The following is a 21,714-nucleotide window of genomic DNA, read 5'->3' on the forward strand; positions in this document are numbered from 1 at the left end:
GTAAATGTAATACTTTTATATGACCGAGTGCGTGTGTATATACGCGCGTGCCTATATGCGTGTGCACACATAGCTATACAAATATGCACACACGTGTGTGTGCATGCCTTTGTGTGCACACCCGCACATATATACACGGAAAGGCTCAGTTAGGCGGACTGTGGAGGTGCCGGCGCCCGCCGCCTCCCGCCTGACTTTGGAGCAGGGCGGCGCTGTCCGTCCGGCTGAGCGGCGGCACCCGCGCCCCGATCCGCGCGTGGCCGCCCCTGCCCCGCAGCCCGTTGCCTGGCAACACCCCAGCGGCCGACGCGTCACGCCGGACCAAGAGCTCCCCTCAGGGCCAAGGGGAGTAAGCTCCACCCCCTCCCCCCGGAAGCTGCAGCAGCCACAAGTCGGAGGCCGGAAGAATGAGAACTCCCCGCCCCCCTCCCACTCAGTCGTGCACCATAGACACCAACTCGCTCCGTGGCCAGAGCGTCTCGTTTCGGGCCTGCCCTTCCTCTTGCGCCATCTTGAGGCCAGGCGGGAAAGACATTTCTCTCCCCCCTCCGGGGGGGGAGGGGAGGAGGGTCGCTCAGCGCTAGGAATCATTGGACCAGGCGGCCGCCGTGGGCGGGGAGGCACGAAGCACTGCCCATACCTAAGATGGCGGCTGGCCCTACCCCCGCGCCGAGGGGGCGGTGCCGGGCGGGGTGTTTGCGCTGGTGCGTGTGCGCGCGCGCGGCCCCGGCGCCCGCCCCGCGCCGCCGTGACGGACAGCGCCGCACGCCCCGCGCCTCCCGCCAGCCCGCAGCTCGCAGCGGCGGCGGCGGCGGCAGCAGCAGCAGCAGCAGCAGCAGCAGCCGGCCAGGGCCGCCCCTCCCCCTACACCTCGCCCGCCCCCCCAGGATGCCGGACAGGCGGGAGGACGCGGCCCGTTCGGCCGGCGCCCCCCAGCCGGGGCCAGGCAGGGGCTGGGGCCCCGCGGCGGCGCTGCGCCTGCTCGTGGCGCTCCTCGTGCACTCGGCCTGGGCTGACAAGGAAGGTGAGCGCCCCCCTACTCCACCCTACCCCTCCCCGTCCTCGTCCTCGTCCTCGTCCCGCCGCCGCCGCCGCCACGGGTGGTTGGGCAGCGCGGGCCGTTGGGCGCGGGGCTGGAGTCACCGCGTCGGCGGGCGGCGCCCCCCCCCCCCTCCCCGCCCCGCGTCCGGGCCGCCCCGGGGCCTCGCTGTGGGGGCTGCAGCCGGGGAGCGGGGGCACGGGTCAAGGAGTGAGTGTGACGCTATGGCACTGTGTGTGTGACACTGACACTGTGTGTAACGCTGTGTATGACACAGCGTGTGTGTTGGGGCACAGTGTCTGGGACCTGCCATTCCTGGACACCTGCTTCTCGGCACCCCTGTCCTGTGCTGCTCCTCAACATCTTGTGAGCCACCAGGGCACAGTGTTTGGTGGTTGTGGGACTATTCTTAGCAAGAGGAGAGGGACAAAAGCTCTTCCCACACCAGCTTCTGAGTCCTGTTCCTCTTCCTACCCCCCCCCCGTCCCCCTTCAAGTTCAGAGATGTCTGTTGATTTATGCCCTGGTGCAGGTGCTGCCTCCCGACCCCATGGCTATCTCACCGCATGGCTATCTCATGTAGACATTTGATGGGAGCTGGTTGCTTCCCTGGTTGTGGAGGGTGCTGGTAGCCACTGAGAAAACAGTGCTGTTTCAGAGGCAGGGTAGAAGCTGGAGCCCATGTCATAGGTGCTTTCTTCAAGGAGCTCAATCATGAAGGTGCTGTTGCTTGTATTAATATAGCTTATGCTTAAAATGCCTCAAAATACACCCTGATCTTGCTTTTGCCATCTTGAACTCATTGAATTTGATGCTGATGCTGTAGAAGAGCCCTTTAATGATTGTCTATGTGCATGTTTTCTGTATTTAAAGCCCTGACTAAAGTGGATAGCAAAGCTGTTTTTAGTGTGCTCACTCCCTCCCAGAAAGGTCCTGAGGTAGAAGGACCTCTTCCAGATTGTGGGAGTGAGCTTCTAGTGACACCAGCATTAGCACAAACACGGTTCACACAAATGTGATAGAGAGTTGTACTGCTTTAACTAGATTGATTTTTAGACAAATCTGGCAACAGTGGTAGAAAAACTCATTGTAGACCAGCCCTTAAAGTTGATAAAGGTCCTTGTCTTTATCAGTTGACTGAAATTCATCTGAGTTTTTCCAGGCCCTGGACAAACAAAATGTTTATGCCAGTGCAAAAATAATAGTAATAGTGGTGGTGGTGGTGAGATGTCACAAACATGCAAACCAAGTTTAGGTAAACTGGGGTAACTTGCTCATTCTGGTGAAGGTTTTATCTGTCTACATCCATCCCTGGATAGCTGTTTGCTTTATACAATGAGGGTATTTACCTGTTCTCCACCATGTCTCAGCAAGATGTGATAATACCTGCCTACTTTTGTGAGTTACCCTGGTTTAGCTACAAATCTTTCTATTCTTGATCTCAATTTGCAACAGTATACAAAATCAATTTGGAAGCCCCGAGGCAGGGGGAGAGGAAGGGTGCCCAGAGCATCAGTGTTATAGCTGCTCACGTGGTTTTAAAGAGCATCAGTTCCTTTTTCTTAGTGGGACTGGAGTTTGTCCGCAGACCAGTAAGGAAGTTGCATTCACCCAGGTTGATTGTTCTCATACCAACCCTAAGGGGCAAGATGTAACTCTTGAGTGCTTAAACTTTGCAGATATCATCTACTTTAATCTTTCCATTCTTAACATTATAAAAGCTTCTCCATCTATAGTGTCAGAGATTTTTGTTTTAGAATTCTTCTATTTATCTTCCGTTGTTCTTGCATACCGACTAGTCGGGTTTCAAATTTAGATAAGGCACAGACATGGCATCAATTCCTGTATGAGTTTTAGGCCAAGCCAGGTGTATTGTTTTAAAGTAAGAGAAAACGTCTTCTTGCTTACTAGCTGGTATATATAACCCCTTTCATACAGTCTGTTGACAGAATTTTTCGTACCTGTGATGTATAAAATTATTTGCTCTCATTACTCATTTGGTACCATTCTACCTTGGAAAACACTGCTTTTCAAAATATCACAGAAAAAAATCTGTTTTTATTTGAGCAACTAACAGCCAACCTAGGCTGCTTAGTCAAGTTCTGGTAGCCCTTTTACCTGTCAGCTCCCAAGATTGGAGCAGACAAATCAGGATTGTGTAATAGCAGGTTACCTTTAATACCTGGCAGTGTGATTTAAAAAAAAAAAATACTTTTTAGTCCTCTTCTTGGAGCAGCTTTTATTTAAACATCTAAATTTGACAGTCAGGTTACCTTGAATGAATAATCTGTTTTAAACTTTGCCTTAACACTTCCTTAATCTCCTGTGTCCTTTTTTCAAGGGAGGCTATTGAAAACAAATGATAGTTATGATCATAATTCTAAGAAAAAAAAGAATGGTTTGGGGATTAGAACATAACAGTGAGACCAGGAAATCTGGTTCTGTGTCTTGCTCTGCTATTGCCCTATGATGTGACACTCAGTGAATTGCTTTCACTCCCTAGGTTCTGCGCCCAGCTGACCTGTTGTGTAACCTTTGGAAAGTCACTTCATTTCTGGATTCTTTCCCCTTCCAGCCCTAACATCTTATTCCTTGCGGGTAGACTGCTGCATCCATATGTATGGCAGTCCACAGAGGATAACAAATTGCAGATTCAGGGCCTTGGTCAGTAAGCTCTTAAAGAGCTCCCATGGTATGGTTATACAGTACCTAGCATGATGAGGTTCCACTTTGTTCTGTTCTAAAGGTTGTAGGCATTGTAATCAATAAATGTTACATTTTAAGGTTTTTAATTTTGATCAGTAATCAATCAGCAGTGCTCCAGCACTGATGTTTTGAAATGGGCGCTGCTTGTGTATTTTCTGCATTTAAGATAATATTTGCAGAAAGTAAAACTTTATATAAATAAATGTGGGTATTTACTGTATAGTAGATTTGAACTTTAAAAGGTAACTGTTTTTACTCTTAAACATTACTTTTAAAATAATGTCAAGCATTTGGAGTTCTCAGTGATTCCCAGATCAGATATGTTCAGTTTATGACTACTGTAAACCCTGCAACCCAACTGTAAACCCTGCAACTTAACCTGGAATCTGAAAGTGAATGATACGCCTCTGTGGCTCATAGGTCATCCACACTACAGGTTTGGTGACTGACTAGCAGGCTGGGACAGAATCAAGCTTACCTACTTGCCTGCAAGGCTAAGAGGAAAAAGCAAAAATAAAAATGTTCTTTGCTTGTTTTTGTCTGTAACTATACTGCTCTCTATAGTATTGGAGTGCCTGAGTTTAGTCGGTTTAGTAACTAGGCATAACTGAGTGTAACGTAATATGCACACACAGGTTTTAAGGTGACATTTTTGCATAGGCAAGGGCACAGATCTGCTCATACCAACTGTAATAAGCAGTCCACTGAGTGTATTTATTGTAGTACCAAAATTATGCCATCATGTTGTGTTAATTGCTGAATTTGTTCACATGGCAAAAAATCATGTTTTGGCCATAAGCTTATGCCAGACTGCATTTCCAAGATTCATAGGCCTCGGACTTCTCTACTTTGCAATATTATCTCCTACATCTTACCTACTAACTAAACAGAAGAACACTGCCCAGTCAGTTCATAGGCAACTGTACATATTCAGTAGCTCTGTGGATGCATACAATTAGACATGGACAAAATCAGGGGAGCAAAGTCAGGAATCAGGAGTCAAGGATCAGGAAGCTGGTGTCTGTAAGAGACTGAGATATGGGCAGTCACCCTGGGTTGAACCACAAGCTAGGTGGGGTCAGGAACAGGAGGCAGAGACCAGACTTGTGCCACTGTCCAGGTAGTCCAGAGCAGGCAGCTACAGCCATGAATGGATCTAGGATTTTGCAAAGGGAATTGCAGGTGATGTGGTGCATCACTGCATATAACATTAAACATGTTTCCAGTCAAAAAAAAAAAAAAAAGAAAGCCAGAAGCTCCACCAACACGCCAGGGACTACAGTATTCTGTTTAAGATTGAAGCAAAAACAAACACAACTTTACTGGAACGTACATTGATTTACTGCATTATACATTTAAGTATAAGCACACAACAAACTAGGCAAACACTAATCAAGAAATGTACATCTTTTATTTAGGTTGACAAAACAAAAGCTAGCCTCCCCTGAGCACTCCAACAGAGCATCCAATACCTCACTAACAGCCATTTCCACATCTGAGTTAAATGTTCAACATGGCCAGTGCATGGTGAGGCTCATAACCTATTATTTGTTCATTTGTTAATTGCTGAATTGTCTATACCAGCTATTTTGGACAAAATTAAAAAAATGCACATCTTAATATTTTGACTGTAAGAATCAAATCTCTAAAGTACCGCATCCTTGAGCACATTCTTTTCTTGACTGCTGCCACCACATCTACATTTTGTTCATCATCCTGTTTCCAGCAGTAGAAAGCCTGAAGCAGAGAGACAACATAGGGCAGGAAAATGAGGCTTTTTTTTCTTTTTATCTTTTCACAAAGGAACAAATGCTGTTAAAAAAAAAATACAGTTCTTCTCCCATGTACAAATTCTTTCCCTCCCTGTAGCTCATAGTACTCTATGGGAGACATCCTTTCCAAATGGTCTGTTTCTTTGGTATGAAATTGGATTGCTTCAGTGTAGCTTGTCATGGGTTTGAGTTGTGAAATAATTTATATTTATGGTGAGTTATAGACAAAAGAAGATGGACATCTTTTCTCTTAGATTAAAAAAAAATCTTTCATGGCTTCCATTTTCATTGGTCGGTGGAGTTTTTTGGGACCCCAGCTTGACACAAGTGTAACATACTAAATGATTGTTAAAACTGGCTGCGATGACAGAGTAATTCTAAATATGGAATTATTCAGTGGAAACATTCACTGAGGTTCTGTAGGGATCTGTTCTTGGCCCAGTGATATTTTTCTTCCAAATCATTAATAACGATATTTAAAATCATTACTAGTAAATCTGGTAAATTCCATAAATTGGTGATGTAATAAATGATAAAAAGTGGTCTGTTCTACACAGTGTGTTATATTGGTTAACTGGGCTTGTATGAAAATGTGTTAATACAGTCAGATGAAAAATTGTTCTCAGGCTATTAAGGCTGCCAAAGGATTATTGTGTCCTTCTTGAAGTGTTCTTTGCGCAGTCTGACATAACGGCATGTGCAGGCATTGAAGTTGGTGCAACACTGAGCCATGTCTGTCTGAATTCCTGCAAGCATCCTTCTGTCCCTTCTCTCTCTGTTTCTAAACACTGAATGCAAAGCTATTAAAAAACAAACAAAAAAAGAGGAGGTGCCCATGTAAGCCCAGTTCTTTTGAACCCATGTTTGCAGATAAACCAGGAGTCTTGTTACCAGGCTGGTAACAAGATGCATGTTTGAGATGGACTGTAACTCACCATTGGAATGACTTAGTAAGAGCTGTGTGGGGATTCTCTTGATTCTCATCTTTTAATTGTCTTTCTAAAAGAGTTGCTATAACCCTTGATGCAGGGATTATTGGATGATTATATGACCTCTTATTCAGGAGGTAAGAGTAGAGGATCATTGTTGTCTCTTCTGGTCTTAAAATATCTGAATCCATAAAATGGTCTGTTGGGGAGGTAGGGGGGGAGCGTTGTTTTTGGGGGTTTTTTTTATAGAAAGTGCTGTACCTGGACCTCTGAGAACTGAGCTACTTTAAAGTTTCTCAAGGAGATGAACTACATCTTTTTAGTTATTTCAGCATTGCACTTCTAAAGACTTGTTTTGTTTTAATATGCTATGTTTGCTTTGTTTTTCAGAAGGCCTGTAACACTCTACTTTTGTATCCTTTGTCTTGTTTTGACCTTAGCTCTCTCACTTTTGCAACTCTTGTACATCACTTCCCCCTCCTCCTCTCCTTTTTGGCCTTATCACGCGGTTCAGCCTACCTTTTCCTGTTGGTCTGTACTCCCGCACTACAAGTCATTGAGCCACTTTGCTAAGCAATACATGGTATTAGTGCCAAACAACTCTCACTAGCTACGATGCAAGGCTTTTACTGACCTTTGCTCATATATATTGTGACTTTGCATTCTGTTCGATTATGAGTTATCTTGCTGCTTTCCCCACCCCCCGTTCCCCAGGGACATTTTGTAATGAACTTGCAGTTGGAACAGCAGCATTTGTGCTGGATGAGGTTGTGTTTTTCCCTCCTTTCTGTTTTCTTCTTATTGTTTACAGCAGGGGTGTCAAAGATCTGGCTCGCAGAGCCCTTATATTTGGCCTCCCAGGCTGGCTGGAGCATGCAGTGCTTACGGTGCGCATTCAGGATCAGCTGAAATTGGTGCTGCATGCAGTGCAGGTCCTAAAACAGGGCAGGGGATCTTTGGGCCCAGTCTGGCCTGTGGACTGGCCTTGCACCACCTCTGCCTTACAGGATTAAAAATTAATTTATGCAGCACAAACTTTAATCTGAAGTATTCTGTCACATTGTTAAATATTGCTGCTGCTTATTCTCTAAGTAAGTGCAGTAGCTGCCATCCTGAAAACGAATGCCTAACTAACTACTCCTGACTATGCAAAAAAGTACCTTCTTCCTCAGTAGATGTGCTTCTTCTCTGTTGCTGGTTTGATCTGTTTAGTTCTGTGAGAAGGAGGGAGGGAGGAAAGGAAAATTGAAATCATATGATCTTAGAGTTGGAAGGGACCTCAGGAGGTCAATCTAGTCCAACACCCTGCTCAAAGCAGGACCATCCCCAGCTACATCATTCCAGCCAGGGCTTTGTCAAGCCAGGCCTTAAAAACCTCCAAGGATGGAGATTCCACCACCTCTCTGGGTAACCTGTTCCAATGCTTCACTACCCTACTAGTGAGACAGTTTTTTCCTGATATTCAACTTAAACCTTTTTTGCTGTAACTTGAGACCATTGCTCCTTGTTCTGTCATCTGTCACCACTGAAGTCTCGTTCCATCCTCTTTGGTACCCCTTTTCAAATAGTTAAAGACTGCTCAGACCAACCCCAAATCCTTCTTTGTTGTGATCTGAGTGCTGCTCCCTTTGGAGACTGACCTGAGTTAGGGGATGGATCAGTATTAGGACTGTAATCACTGGTGCAGGCAGCTAAAGCAAATTCAGTTGTTTGTTTAAAAGTGGATTTGGATGCCTGTGCTTTGGGAGTGGCTGTTAAGCCTCAAGCGTTCATAGAGCCTTAGAAAATAGGGGTTGGAAGGACCTTGGGAGGTCACTTAATTCAACTCCTTGCTCAAAGCAGGATCATCCATAACTATATCATCCCAGACAGTGCTTTGTTTAGCTGGGTCTTAAAACCCTCCAAGGATGGAGATTCTACCACCTCTCTGGGTAACCTGGTCCAGTGCACTACTATCTGTCTTGTAAGAATGTTTCTTGTCATATCTAACCTAAACCTCCCTTGCTGCAACTTGAGATGGTTGCTTCTTGTTCTGTCATCTGTCACCACTGAGAACAGTCTATTAGCTCCATCCTCTTTGGAACCATCCTTCAGGTGGTTAAAGGCTGCTGTCAAACCCCCTTAGCCTCTTCTGCAGACTAAATAAGCCCAGTTCCCTCGGCCTCTTCTCATATGTCATATGCTGCAGCCCCTGAACCATTTTCGTTGCTCTTTGCTGGACTCTTTCCAGCTTATCCACATCCTTTTTGTAGTGGGGAGCCCAAAACTGGACACAGGACTCCAGAGGTGTGTATGGGTGGGGAGGGGCAAGGATGCAGGATTGTGGGAAAGGAGCCAAAAAACGTGAGGAGCCTTTACATAGTGCTGCAGCTTATGGCTAACTGCTGCTCCCATTGTTGGAGAACTAATGTTAGTTAATCCTAATGCTTCAAAAAGGTGTTGGAGTAGGGATCCATGTAGTTCTTGCAATGTGGCCTCTTCTGTTTTCTCTCTCAATTTTTGGGCACTCCGAAAATCCCATCTTCCTTCTGTTTTCTTTAAGGCGAGGAACAATCCCTAATGAGGGTATAGTAATTAGAGGTGCACTGATATATTGGTCACATAATGGATTGTCACTGAGAACAGGAAAATTAACATTATTGGCTATTGGCCTTTTTTTTGGCCAGTGTAGCCGATAATGTCATCAATAAATGTCATGTCCATGTGCACAGCCACACACATGTATGCGGCCAGGAATACAGCCTGGCAGTTTAGACAACAGAGCCCTGCTGGTAAGTCTGTGGGAGGGAAGGGTTGTGGGGAGCGGCAGATCAGGGCGCCTGCAATGAGCGGGAGGAGTGGGGCAGGGGTAGGCGCTGCCCAGCCAGTGCGGTGAATGGAACCCAGGGCTGGGAGTGGAACAGAGCCATGGGTGGGCATCCAGAGGGTACTGCAGGGTGGTGAGGGGGGTGGATCCCTGCCACTGCGCGCAGCCCTGGGGGAGGCATGTGCCTCCCTGGATTTTTGCAGGGGTTGGAGGCAGGCTGCCCACTGTGGACTCAGAACCAGGGACAGCTCCAGCCTCTTCCCACTTGGGGGGGTTGGGCTGGGCCTGGGCTCAGAGTGGGTGGGAACGCGACAGGCTCATCTGTGCAGGGCAGGCGGTGGCAGTGCTGGGAGGAGTGGCTATAAGGGGGACTAGGGTTAAATTTGTAGTGGTTATAGCTGCTCCCAGTGCCACCCCTGCTTGGGGCACTCTGCTCTGCTCCCTTTCCCTTGGAAGCCCCGTGCTGTGGCCCAGGCAAGGGATGCCAGGCCAGTGCAGGGCTCCCAAGGGAAAGGCAGCAGAGCAAAGTGCCCTGAGCATGGCTGGTGGGGCGCTTGGGAGACTATAGCCACCCTAAAATTTGCCCCCTGTAGCCAGCCCTCCCAGCACTGCCGCCTTCCGCCTGCTCTGAGGCCAGCCCCCCTGGCAGTGGGCGCTAGAATCTTTGGAGTGGAGGTAGAATTGTTGTGGGTTGATAATGGGGTCTCTTGAGCCTGCAGAGTTTACAGAAAAGCCTTTTCCAGTAAATTGGGTATCACTCTATTTTGTTTCTAAATGTTTTTGGGTTCCCGGGAAGCACTAGGCTCATGGAAAGACTGAATTTAACTTGTGTGCAGGGACCTGGTGTCCCTGACTGGCCCTTTTCACTCCTTCAGGACAGATTTAGTTACCTTGTTTTGACATGGATTCCAATGATAGTTAGGTCCATGCAAACCCAATGAAGACAAAGTTGCAGAAGTATAGCTGAATATTTTATAATATTACTAAAATGTATTACGGTGATGTATAAGAAGAGGAGGTGATTTTTGCATGTCTGATAACTAGAGAAAAGTCAAAGGTGGTTCCTCTTTTGATAACTTGGAGCTTCTTTCCTTTTTTTTTTTTCTTGTAAATGTCTTGGAGTAATGGGGTCAAACTTCCCTGCAACTCTGGGCTGAATCTGGGTCTTGAGGAGACTTCTGGGCTGGTTCCAGTCCTTGCGGCAGCAGTGGCACAAGGGTTAATACTGCTGTTGTTCATTCTTGCCCCCCTATTCTACTGGCACATGTATTCAGCATGGCTTCTGAGCTGGAAATTTAGTGGTCGGTACTGCCAGTACGCACCCCAATCCCTGAGTTTTCAGCTCCTCTTGGAACCCCAGGAGCCAGATGTTTGACACCTGTGTCTTGAGGAAACTTCCTCTTATGCCATTACTTTTGATATGTTTCCACTTTGGACCCAGAACATGTATTTTTGGCTGTTCATAGGCACATAGTTGATAGCCCAGAGCCTGCAAGCTCAAAGCCGTAGCAGAAGTGCTCACAGTGACCTGGCAAAGCCCTGTCAGATTCCAATGAATATGCAAATTCTGCTAAATGCCTTATCACAAAAAATGAAAGGATCCTGGCAATTAGCCCTTGATTTCTTCAGTCACTTTAAAAGAAAAAAAAGTTGTTGTGGTTTTCAGTGAAAGATCAAAAAGCATTCATCTCAAGCTGTTCTCATGTAGGTTAGCCTCTATCCAAGAGGGATGCTAGAGTCAGATGATCAAAACATTTGTAAAAAATAAACTACAGTAAAAATCTAGTTAATTTGTTACTCCAGTGGGATTTGCAACAATGAACTAAGTATCGGTACTTATCCATTTTCAATGTTTCATGAAATGTATTTTGTATGCTAGATTGACTATAAAAATGATTTTTGACATGTATAAAAAAGACAAAAATACACTACAAAAATTCTGAGGACAAGTTGTGCATGCTGTGGTCTGTTCTATGAGAATTGTATGACTAGACACAAACCGTTAATATACAGTTTACATGACTATGAAGGAGGCCCTCCCATGGAGAGCATAGGTCAGTATTTTTAAGCTGACTAATTATCAGGAACAAATTCCATTGCAATTTTATATGTGGGTACATTTAAAAATGACTAATATTTTAACAGGTGATAATGCAGTCATATTGCCTTGTTTACAAATCCATGAGGTCTCTGGTGGAGCATGCAGAATGTACCGGCTAATACCACCATTAGGACAGGCTGTCCTAGTGACTAATGTAATTACCAAATTTCACTGCATACAGAACCTTCTGAATTTTGAGATACTCCACCACCTTGAAGTGAGTGAAATGATACATATTGTAACATTATGACTTTCTCTCAAGCATTAGTCAATATTTATTAACCTTTGTAAAAATAGTAAAAACAACAATAAGTTTTAACTTCATGGATGAAAATTCAAATTGTAAGGGAAGAGAAGATGACTTGTAAAACTTTGAAACGGAATAATATTAAAAGGAAGTAGTTTGGGTTTTTAATTAAATATAGCAGTTTTCCTTCAGATTGGTTTCTAAAAAAAGTTGGGGGAATTTAGGTGTCGGATAGCCCTTAATGCACGTTAGGTTTTTCTCTAAAGGTTCTCCTAGAAATATTAGCTTGTATTATGGCTCACTTTCAGTGAGAAACTTGCTGTATTTCTGGGTATACATGATTCCTTACAAGTTCCAACTGTCTTGCATAACACATCTTGGTACTGGAGTAAAACCGTGGAGCATCTGTACCATCACAGACCTATATGCATACACACAGCCATGTGACCTGCTCAAGGCTAGGTTTTTGTTTGGCCATAATCTGAGACTTGCTCACTTCCCTTCCCTCAGGCTAGGTCATAATGTCCTCGTCCATCTCCTGCATATCTTGTGAATCAGTTGTATGTTGACACCTTCTGTTTTATGGCTTGCTTTTAAATAGTGTACTAATGGGATGAATTAGCTGTAATCATTCTGTCTAGACCCTTTTTCCAACCTGACATACTGTATTCACTCAAATATAAGATGACCCTAAATATGATGAACCCCCCCATATGATGATAATTTGATTCTGTATATAGAATACTAATACATTTGTTATCAATTTCAAAGTATAGAATTAATTATTGGAGGTTTGGCTTGAATTTGTCCCCTTACCACTGTTACAACAGAGAAAAATAAATTTGGGGCTTCAGGAAGCGCCCTTGCCCTCTGCTCCCCCCTCCAAATTCTCCCCCCTGCAGCCCCTTCTCCCTGCCCCCCCCCCCCCATTTACTGTCAGACCATGCTTCCCCTGAACACATGGAAATGAGTGGCAAATTTGAAAACACTGACTTTGAAATAAGCGTACCCATAGGGTACCCATAGACTTAGTTCATCCAGAATTGATGCATTTTACCTTTTTTTAAACTGTTCCAAGTTTTAGCCCAGGCACTCCATAAACATTTTTCAACAGCACTTTTGTACCTATATAGTACAAACTATGAATGGTATTAGTCCAAAGCCAGAAGGCTCACTACATACCATATAGTTTAGTGGGCTGAGCCATAGTGACCCTGCAGTTCAGTGTTGTGTGCATACTCAGATGCACCCCCCCCTCCCGCAAAAGGGATCCATGTGCTAATTAGCCTCAACTCATGACTGAAACTGGGTGTTTTTGTCATGAGTCCTGGGATGATGCAGTTGAGGTGCAGGGCAACTTGGTGCATTCTAAATCATGGAGGGCAAGGCCACACTAATCAGATGTGATGGGCTGAGATAGGGGGCAACAGAGGGATTCTGGGTGAACTGTTTGGAGCTTCATGTGGTGATGTTTGCCAGACATTTAAGGCTGGTGAAGAAACGGGAATCATTGGAAATGGGAAAGAAAGGCACAGCTCAGCTCAGCTGTGAGAATGAATACATTTTTACTTCCTCTTCAGTGTAGTGGCTCACCATGATTTGAAAAGTGTCATTGCTGAGGGGGACTGAGCGTATTGGACACTACCCTTATCTTATTTAGATGGCCTGTACTAACCTATATTTGTGATAGGTTTCTATCAGTATGTTTGCCCAATATGAGCTATGTGTTTTATAGTCATATTCATTGCTGGTTGTGCTTGATCAACTTTTATCATTGGTTTCCATGTATTGAGCACATGCTGCTTTTGGCAGCAGTTTGATGATGCACTTTATGTAGTGAGGTTTTCTTGTATGCAAATATAAGATGAGCTTCCCCGCCTACCCCAAGTTTGAGAAAAAAACTTGTCTCATATTCAAATAAATATGGTATTTCCCCTTCCTATGGACCACTGGAAGGAAGTATGGTGATTCAGTCTCTACATAATTATCACAAGGGAAAGGACTGTTGACCAGTCTTTTCTGGCTCTGTTTGAGGTGCTTTAGTCTTTAGGGGGAGTTTTGAGCTTTTAGCATAAAGATGCATGTGTTATAGGATAAATAAAATTTTAGGTTTGCTTTCCTATTATATAATTAGTTTTGTGCCTGAGACTTCAGAACAGCTTGAAGCTATCAACCAGCTAATTTGTGTGCAGCTCTTAAGACAGGATAAGTTTAAGTACTTCCAAACTGATGAAAAGTGGTTACTGCTGAGTGTTTACAATTTACCGCTGTTCTCCTTTATTCATGGGATGTCAGTTTTTGATTTAAAGTTACACATTATGAGCATAGCTGTCATACCTTACATAATTTTCCTAGCATGCTGTCTTTAATTTTCACACTTCTGAAAGATGTTACATAATTGAATTTATTTACCCAGCTGTTTGACACTTTTTCTCAAGCATTTTGCACGTTGCTCGATTTCTTTCTTATCCTATGCATTATTCTTCTAGAAACGGGTGGTTTGTAACTTTGGCAGAATCTAAATACTTTAGTTGACCAGTAGAAAGGGTAATGAGCAGCATATCTAAACCAAATGGTTGGGTTTTTTCAGTCTTTAGAGTTAGGTGGCCTTGAGTATATACTTGCTTGGGATAACTTGCACAGTCGGATTCTTTGTGAGTAACCAGTCATTTCATGATCAAGGCTATAAAACTTACTCATCCGCTTTTAGGTACATCATACACGATAAGTTAGCTGGACAGAGAGACTTTTCCATGCATCTTTTTTTTTTCTCCCTAGCTTGATTTCTCCCCCTCTCCGTCAAGTCGCGTTTCTTTGATTGAGAAATGCAAAGGCATGCTAAACCGTGAAGCATGCCTTAACATGTTTGAGCATTCAGAATAATTTGTCCAAGACTTGAAGAAAAGAGGATATAGCTTAAATAATTGGAGACGTAGCAATGTATCTTTGGGATTGCTGTGGGGAATGTGGTTGCTACTTGCTGGTGTGACATATGAAGAAGGTCAGATTAGGTAATCTAGTGGTTCCTTCTGACTTTAATTTTTATAAAATGTAATGACTTTATAGGAAACTTTGGCTGTATTCAGAAAATGTAACCTGTCAGCTCAGGGAATCATAAAATACAGTCTTCTCAGCTTTTTCTCTGACAAGTGATTTTTTTTCACATTAGTCTGGGAGTTGGATGGAAACACAAGTTTAATCTTAAAATGCTCTGATGAAATCATCAATAAAATGGAAACAAAGGCTTGAGAATTTGAGTATGATCAAAATACCCAGCACTCTTTCCTGCCTATGCAGGGGGTCAGACTCGATGATCTATTGAGGTCCCTTCCGACCCTAACATCTATGAATCTATGAAAAATAAAAGGTTCAACCACAGAAACGTGACCGCAGTCTGACTTAGGAGGCACAACTGTTACAAAGCACCCTGGAAAGCCTGGCTGCTGGCCATGTGACTTCACCTGGCTCTAACTGTCATCTGTTCCCTGAAAACATTTCTTAAATGATATAATGATGAAGGGCACTTTTATTTAACACATTCATCCACATAAGTCTTCCCTGACATCTGCTGCTTTGTGGTGAAGACAAAAATAACTTGGAGTGGCTGAGGAAAGTTTGTGGGTTTTACAGAAGGGGTGTCTGCGTTCAAGTTGTTTGGCCGTAAGAGTTATATAGCTACAGTGTATGAGTCACTGCATGCAAAACACCTCCTCCTCCCCCCCCCCCAATTTATGGATGAAGTTACTGGTCTATGTAGCCTAAGGAAGTTCAGATATAGAAACAGTCATTTCAGAGTGCAGTTCTCTTGACTTTTTTTCTATTTTGCCTTGTAGCTGACTTATGAAGTATGTAGAAGATCTGAAAAATTCTTTGAATTGTGTTTTTTGTGTTGTGTTGCAATTGTCTGCTACAGGAAAAATAGGGTAGACAGGACTCGGCAAAAGAACTTGGAGCTATGATGCAAAAGAACAAGCAGCTGAAACTCGGTTCAGGGAAAAGAATGTTCTTATGCATAAATTCTACTGGTCATTTAACACATTTAAATCTAATACCTTCAACAATTGGAAGGAAAGGTATTTGCTGGCATCTCAACTAAAGGCTTGATTATTCACAATCCACCTTTAGTTCTCTAACATAAATTTGTGTGTAGACCATAGAAGGATGGATGTAACATTTTTATATAGTGGGTAAATACTGTTGTGTTTTATTTGCTTATTTTTAAAAAACAATCTGCAAACATTTTACATTTTTTTATACCTTTCATTGCAATTAATTTGTGAAAACTTGGATGGACTGTTTTAAAGGCCTGTAAAATATGAGAGAACTGCTTGACAGAGAACTAGTCCATTATGAATTAAACTGTCTGGAAACTCTTGTTCTCAGTTCCTAGGGTTAAATTTTCTAAAGTGAAAAACTGCTTCCTCATGAGATTCTATAGCCCTAGCAAACTCGGATGCAGAGACCAAATCCTAGTAGAATTCAGCGTATGATACGTCTATTTGTGTGGACTCAGGTTTGACCGTTGTATTTTAAGTACCTAACAGCTAAATGATTGCCACTCAGAACTGCAATTAAAAGAACCTTTACTGGAGTTTTTTGTGTGCATGTTTAACTTAGTTTCCAAGTGCCTGTATAGATCAGTTATGCTATTAAAGGCGTTACTCAAATGTATGAATGCAAGTTAATTCAAAGCAAAGATTAAAACTGAGATTGGAATGACCTGTTCCAACTCACATCAGTGTTAAAGTAGTACAGAACGTATTTGCACTAAGGGCATGGGCATACAAACAAATTACGGCATGGTAAACTAGGGTGTGAACGTAACCAGTTACTCCATGGTAACTGCTAAGGTGCACACACCATTCAGTAAATGTGAGGTTGCTTTTCCCTCAATGAAGTTAGTGTTTCAGTACCCTGAAACTAAATATTCAGAGCCGCTGGGCTGTACTTTTAGACTTATGTTAGAAACTTTGCATTAGAGTTCTATGGTTTTGTGGCTCTTAGTAATCCCGTAAAATGACATCATGATGGTTCAGTATGTTTCATTCTCATTACAAGAATGAGCCTTTTCAAAAATTGTTTTAAACCCAGGATTGTAAAAGGGAACATTGGGTCAGCATAAGAGTAAGCACAACTCTAGCCCAGTGACAAGGGTAATTTCGGGAGCAGGGATGAGCTAGTGTCTGCTCCAAGTTCTGTTTATGTATTTTTCAATTGACTTCTGTATTTTACGTTAAAGGGTTCTTGGAGCATAGAATGGAACTCAAGGCTCCCTGCCCAGCAAGTGTCTTTACCACCTGCTGTCTTTTAAAAGTGGCAGCTGCTGCATTTTGTATGAAGCTTGATCTAGTAGACAAGCTAGGAGACTGCTCACCAGATTGAACCCCTCAGGGAAAACAGGTGGAGGAATGCCCACTTTGTGAATCCAGATAAAACTTGGGCATGCTCTATGTGTAGAGCTGCTAGACCCTGACTAGACTGAGGCACTTGTAGGCTTTGTATATACTCATATTCATCTGGGGAACTTCACTGCCTAACACAAGGATCTCAGGGGTTAGACAGCTGCTGAATAAGGGTTTTCAGAATTTCAGTTTTGGATTTAGGTGTCTATAGTTTGCTGAAGTCCCATTTTAAATGGCTGAATCTTTGTGTGGCGAAGGTATACATCCTTTTATAGATCTGGGCCTTAGTCATTTTTAAGTGAGGAATCAAACATGCTATTTTGGTTGAGTTTTCTATATTTGACTCTGGTCATTCTTACTGGTACTTTCTCATGCCTGTGAAAAAACAGCTGAAAGAAGGGACTGACCTCAAAGTCACTAATCTTACCCAAGAAATATGTAAATCAAACATAGAAAGGTGTGCTTGTGCTGATTGTGGGAAATTGAAATTGAACCAGTCATTTCTCCCTTCCTCCCCTCCCTCCTTCCCCCCACCACAAAGGGTAATCAGAGGGTAAATCTCCTTTATGAACCAAGAGTGTTTATTACCATTCACTTCATAAGAAATGGCTTGGGTATCTAGGCTAGGGGTCAGCAATCCATGGCCCCCAGGACCAAAGCTGGGAAGTTTCAGTGGCATTTCAGTGACAGAAAGCTTTGGCAGTGTTCTGGCAGCAGGAGCTTTGTCTGCACCACGGCTGGATGGCAGGAAGATGCAGTAACCTGCGTCAGACCTGAGCTGGGTTGTTTCAGCTCAGTGTGTGAAAACATTGTCCAGTGCTGATTTAGGCGATGGTGGAGAATGGAGGTGGTGGCAAGGAAGGTTTTGGATCTTCATGATTTAATGAACAGCTGCTCTCAAAACATTTTTGGAAAACCAGTATAGCTCTTTTGGTGGGCTGGGGGAGGTTTGCCCATGCTGGTATTATGGGATCAAAGTGTATTTCCATACATAATGGACTGTTTTCTTTCTTCACAGCTTTCATCCAGTCAGACAGCATAATAGACATGCTACGATTTGATGAAGGAAGCCTATTGCAGGTAAGCAGACCATCTCAATGATAAAAGATGAAAGCTTTTTTCCCTTCAAAAAAAACCAACCAAAACAGCTGTATTCTTTGGTTTACCCCTGAGTTTTGTGGATCTTGTTTGTTCTTAAAGTAATAGAAGAAGAAAGGTATTTTAAACTTCACTTTCTCTTATAGCTATCTGTCTTTAATGCACTTTGTCTTTTCCTCTGCTTTACTGCAAGTTGCTAGATAAACTATTATATCAGCAGCATTAATTTTCCATTACATGCAACTTTTCATATATGTGGACTGTATCTACATTAAGGCTATCATGTTAAAATTTTTGCCACTGTTTTCAACTCCACTAATTATAGCAGCAGAGTGGGGATGGGAAAGAAGAGAACCATTAGTATAGATGGGGGATCCAAGTGACTGTCAAGTTGTTTTTGGGCACTGTGGTGTTTTAACTGCTTGGAGTGTATCTTTGTGACAGTGCTTAACACAATTGATTACCAGTCCCTTTTTAACATTAGCCCATGCAAGGCTAATGCTAGTGGAGCTAAAGCAGTGGTTGCTAAGGGATATGTTTTTAAAGCTGTTTGAATTCCTTGCTTCCTGCCATAGCAGACTTTTTGGCAAACAGGCCTTTTTTGACGGCTGATCATTCAAAGGGTCATGAGATCTGGTGATTAAGTGGCTTTAATGCGACTGATGCTGAGTACAACGCTCCCATGCTCGTGTTGCTTCTCTGCATCAGAGATGATTTTTGCACCTACTGATTTCCATAAATCAGGGGTGGCCAGTCTGCAGCATATGTACTGCAGGTGGTTCAGGGAGTCACTATGGGTGCAGACAGAAGTGACAATTTTCGCCCAATATGGCCACAGAAAGCAGTCTATAGCTGTGACCAAACACAAGTGTATGACTCCAGGCAGCTTCAAAAATGGCTGATTGGGTGAAAATCTGAACCCTCAATTTCATGAGGGGTCAGGTGAAGACATTTCAAAATAGAGAATCTTCTGTAACTTCTGTCCGTGCTGCCTCCCAGCCTCGAGCGGTTTTCAGAATGGGAGGGGTAAAGGGAGCAGAGGGAGTTTGGTCTGAGGGGTTTTCAGCTTTCACAAGAGGGTGGGGTGGGTGACTTGCGTCACCGTCCAGCAGCGGTTGGGGAACCCCTAGATTGAATTGCCTCTGCTCCCTTTGCCCCCCTCCCATTCTGAAACAGGCTGGGAGAGAGGAGGTGCCATTGCTAGGGAAAACCAGCTGCAGGCTCCTAGCCACCAACTAGATTCCCCTTCCCCCTGGAACCAACAGTGAACTTCTGTTTGGTCCAGGGGGATTGCTGTAATTCAGAACGCTTCCTGCAAAGTGTTCTTAGTTGCAGCGGGGAGCTGCACTTCTGTATGCACCCTATGTGTCACATAGTCAATTGGGGAGGGAGGGCAGGAAACAGCAGCAGAGGAGATCAGGCAGTGTAGGAGTGACATGGCATGGAACTTAACTTGTGGCATGCCTGCCAAAAAGATTGGCCCTCACTGCCATAAATCATTATGTTGGAGATGGCCATTCTAGTTTGAACATGTTTTCCACTAAATGGAGGCAGGAATGCTGCACAAGCCATCTGTGTTGTTTAAGCTTTAATATATTTATGGAAGGACAAGATTCTCTTGTCATAAATCTTGAATCTAGTGGTAGTTAAGGAGGCATAAAGAGGAGACCTCTGCAAATATGTCTGTGGGCTGGCCACCAACAGAGAGATGAGGCATGGTGAAAGAATCTCAGTGTTTAAGGTAATATAGATGAAGCTTGGAATAAGGAACAATGAACACATGGATATCTTGAATGTGACCTCAGTGGGGTTGTGTTGTAAAAGGCAGCAAATTGTTTCATCATTTTGAATCTGGATTGTGGAAAATAGACTGTTGTCATGACTTAATCTAGTTGTGAACCTATTAATTTTGTACTGGGATTTTGTATTTGTGATGAGGTTAGCAGAAATTTCTCTGTTTACCAGCGAGTCTAAGCATAGTGTTAGGATGCATTTTATGTCCATTTTGCCTGATGTTTAGAAGAGCCCTAAATTAGCCTATCATCTTATACACTAAATAGGCTTAATCAAATGTTTCATTTTTGGAGAAGTGCTGCTACCGTGGCCACATGTTATGAAGACCTTCGAGCTGACAAAAGTCTGAAGAGCAAGCTCTGCATTGGTAATCCTTCTAAGCATTTAGTATTTTCTGGAGCAAAACATATATGGAAAAAGGCATCCTGCATGGTGACAGTTAGTTACAAAACAATCCAGATGATTCAAGGAGGAAATTATAGTTTGTAACATTCTGAAATGTTCTTTCTGAACAAAAGTATTGAGCAGTCTAGGATCTACAATTATTCTGCAACATCCTTTTTTTAATGAAATAAAGAAAAACAGAGTAAATACCCTTTTCTTGCAATTGAGGGGAGGCACTGCTTCTGTGATTCCTACAACTTGTGTTTGAATTTTCTCCAGAACCCTCATTGCAGCAGCATCCCTAAATAGAGTCAGGAAAGGAGTGTAAAGGTAGCCTGGAACTGGATGATGACCAGAAACCATTGGGTCAGGCACGTGCTCTTCCAGGCTTCATTAATCCTAGAATTTTCCAAATGGGAAAAGATTGAGTGTGTTTCTCTTCCTAGAAGACCTAGTCATTTTGGTTTATAATCCTTTACAGTTGGCTCCTTAGCCACAGTAATCACAAGACAGCTCAGAGGAGGACAGGCATAAAAACATATCAGACGGGCATGTTCTCATTCAGTATTTTCCTTTGATGATTTTACATGTTGCTGGCGTTGTAGCTAGGTTTGGCCACCATACCTGGGTAGCCTCTAATGCTCTTTTATTGATACGTCTCAATAGTCTATCTGGTAGAAAGGAATGAAGAATAGTTCAGTGAGTTCAAGGTGTTTCAGTGGTTTCTTCAACTCATTCAGACAGCACATGAGAGCAATATCAGACAATGAAAGAAACAAGATGAAGGGAGCTCTTTCCTCCTGACTATGCCTGGAAGCAACATGGCTGAATTGCTGACACTGTCAAGTAACTTTTCTCTTGGGATCATGAGGGGGAAATTTGTGACTTGTTGATATCAGTGGAGCCTGGCATGTAGTATTAGCTGCCTGTTTATAACCAGTAATGTCAGTTTTTGTTATTCAGAAGTGTGATCCTGTGGGATATGTCATCCTTACTCAGTAATTTGTCAATTAATCAGTTCCCTTCTAAAATAACTGAGAATAATCAAACCAGACAGAACAATAATCATCCTAGTGTCCCTGCTGTTGCCAAGACAGCAACTTCTTCAGCTGTACGTTTGTCTCACTCTTAATACTCAGCTCTTAGGCTGGACCTCCAGACTTCCCTAGCAACTTTTTATCGGGAGGGATATCTGATTTTGCTAAGGGTTAGACCAGTGTTTCTCAACCAGGATGCCACTGCACTGTGGGGTGCCTTGAGGTACTTTCAAGGGTGTTGTGTGGTGCCACTGGTGTTAGCACAGTTAGGTTTACAAACATGATTCACAAGATAAACCCAGAGACTTCAAATAAATCCACAGTTGTGGTCTTTCTAAGTTCTTTGCAACAGAAAAACTGCTTTATTATTTTTCTGTAGTCAAAAAAAGAGTGAAAACTA

The 21,714-nt window shown here is 43.4% G+C and overlaps 1 protein-coding gene across 3 annotated transcripts in view; it reads left to right on the forward strand.

The window, feature by feature from the left end:
• The first annotated feature begins 760 nt into the window (after positions 1–760).
• The window catches only part of TMEM131 (transmembrane protein 131), a 160,542-nt gene continuing 139,588 nt past the window's right edge, over positions 761–21,714 (forward strand). For all 3 annotated transcript variants that reach the window (XM_059720971.1, XM_059720972.1, XM_059720973.1), the window contains exons 1-2: positions 761–1,024; positions 18,020–18,081. In XM_059720971.1, coding sequence (XP_059576954.1) covers positions 889–1,024; positions 18,020–18,081 — 198 coding nt within the window. In that variant the 5' untranslated portion in view covers positions 761–888. The remainder of the gene's footprint in view (positions 1,025–18,019; positions 18,082–21,714) is intronic.

The sequence above is a fragment of the Alligator mississippiensis genome, chromosome 1 (genome assembly GCF_030867095.1).
Source record: "Alligator mississippiensis isolate rAllMis1 chromosome 1, rAllMis1, whole genome shotgun sequence".
Classification (NCBI taxonomy): Eukaryota; Metazoa; Chordata; order Crocodylia; family Alligatoridae; genus Alligator; species Alligator mississippiensis.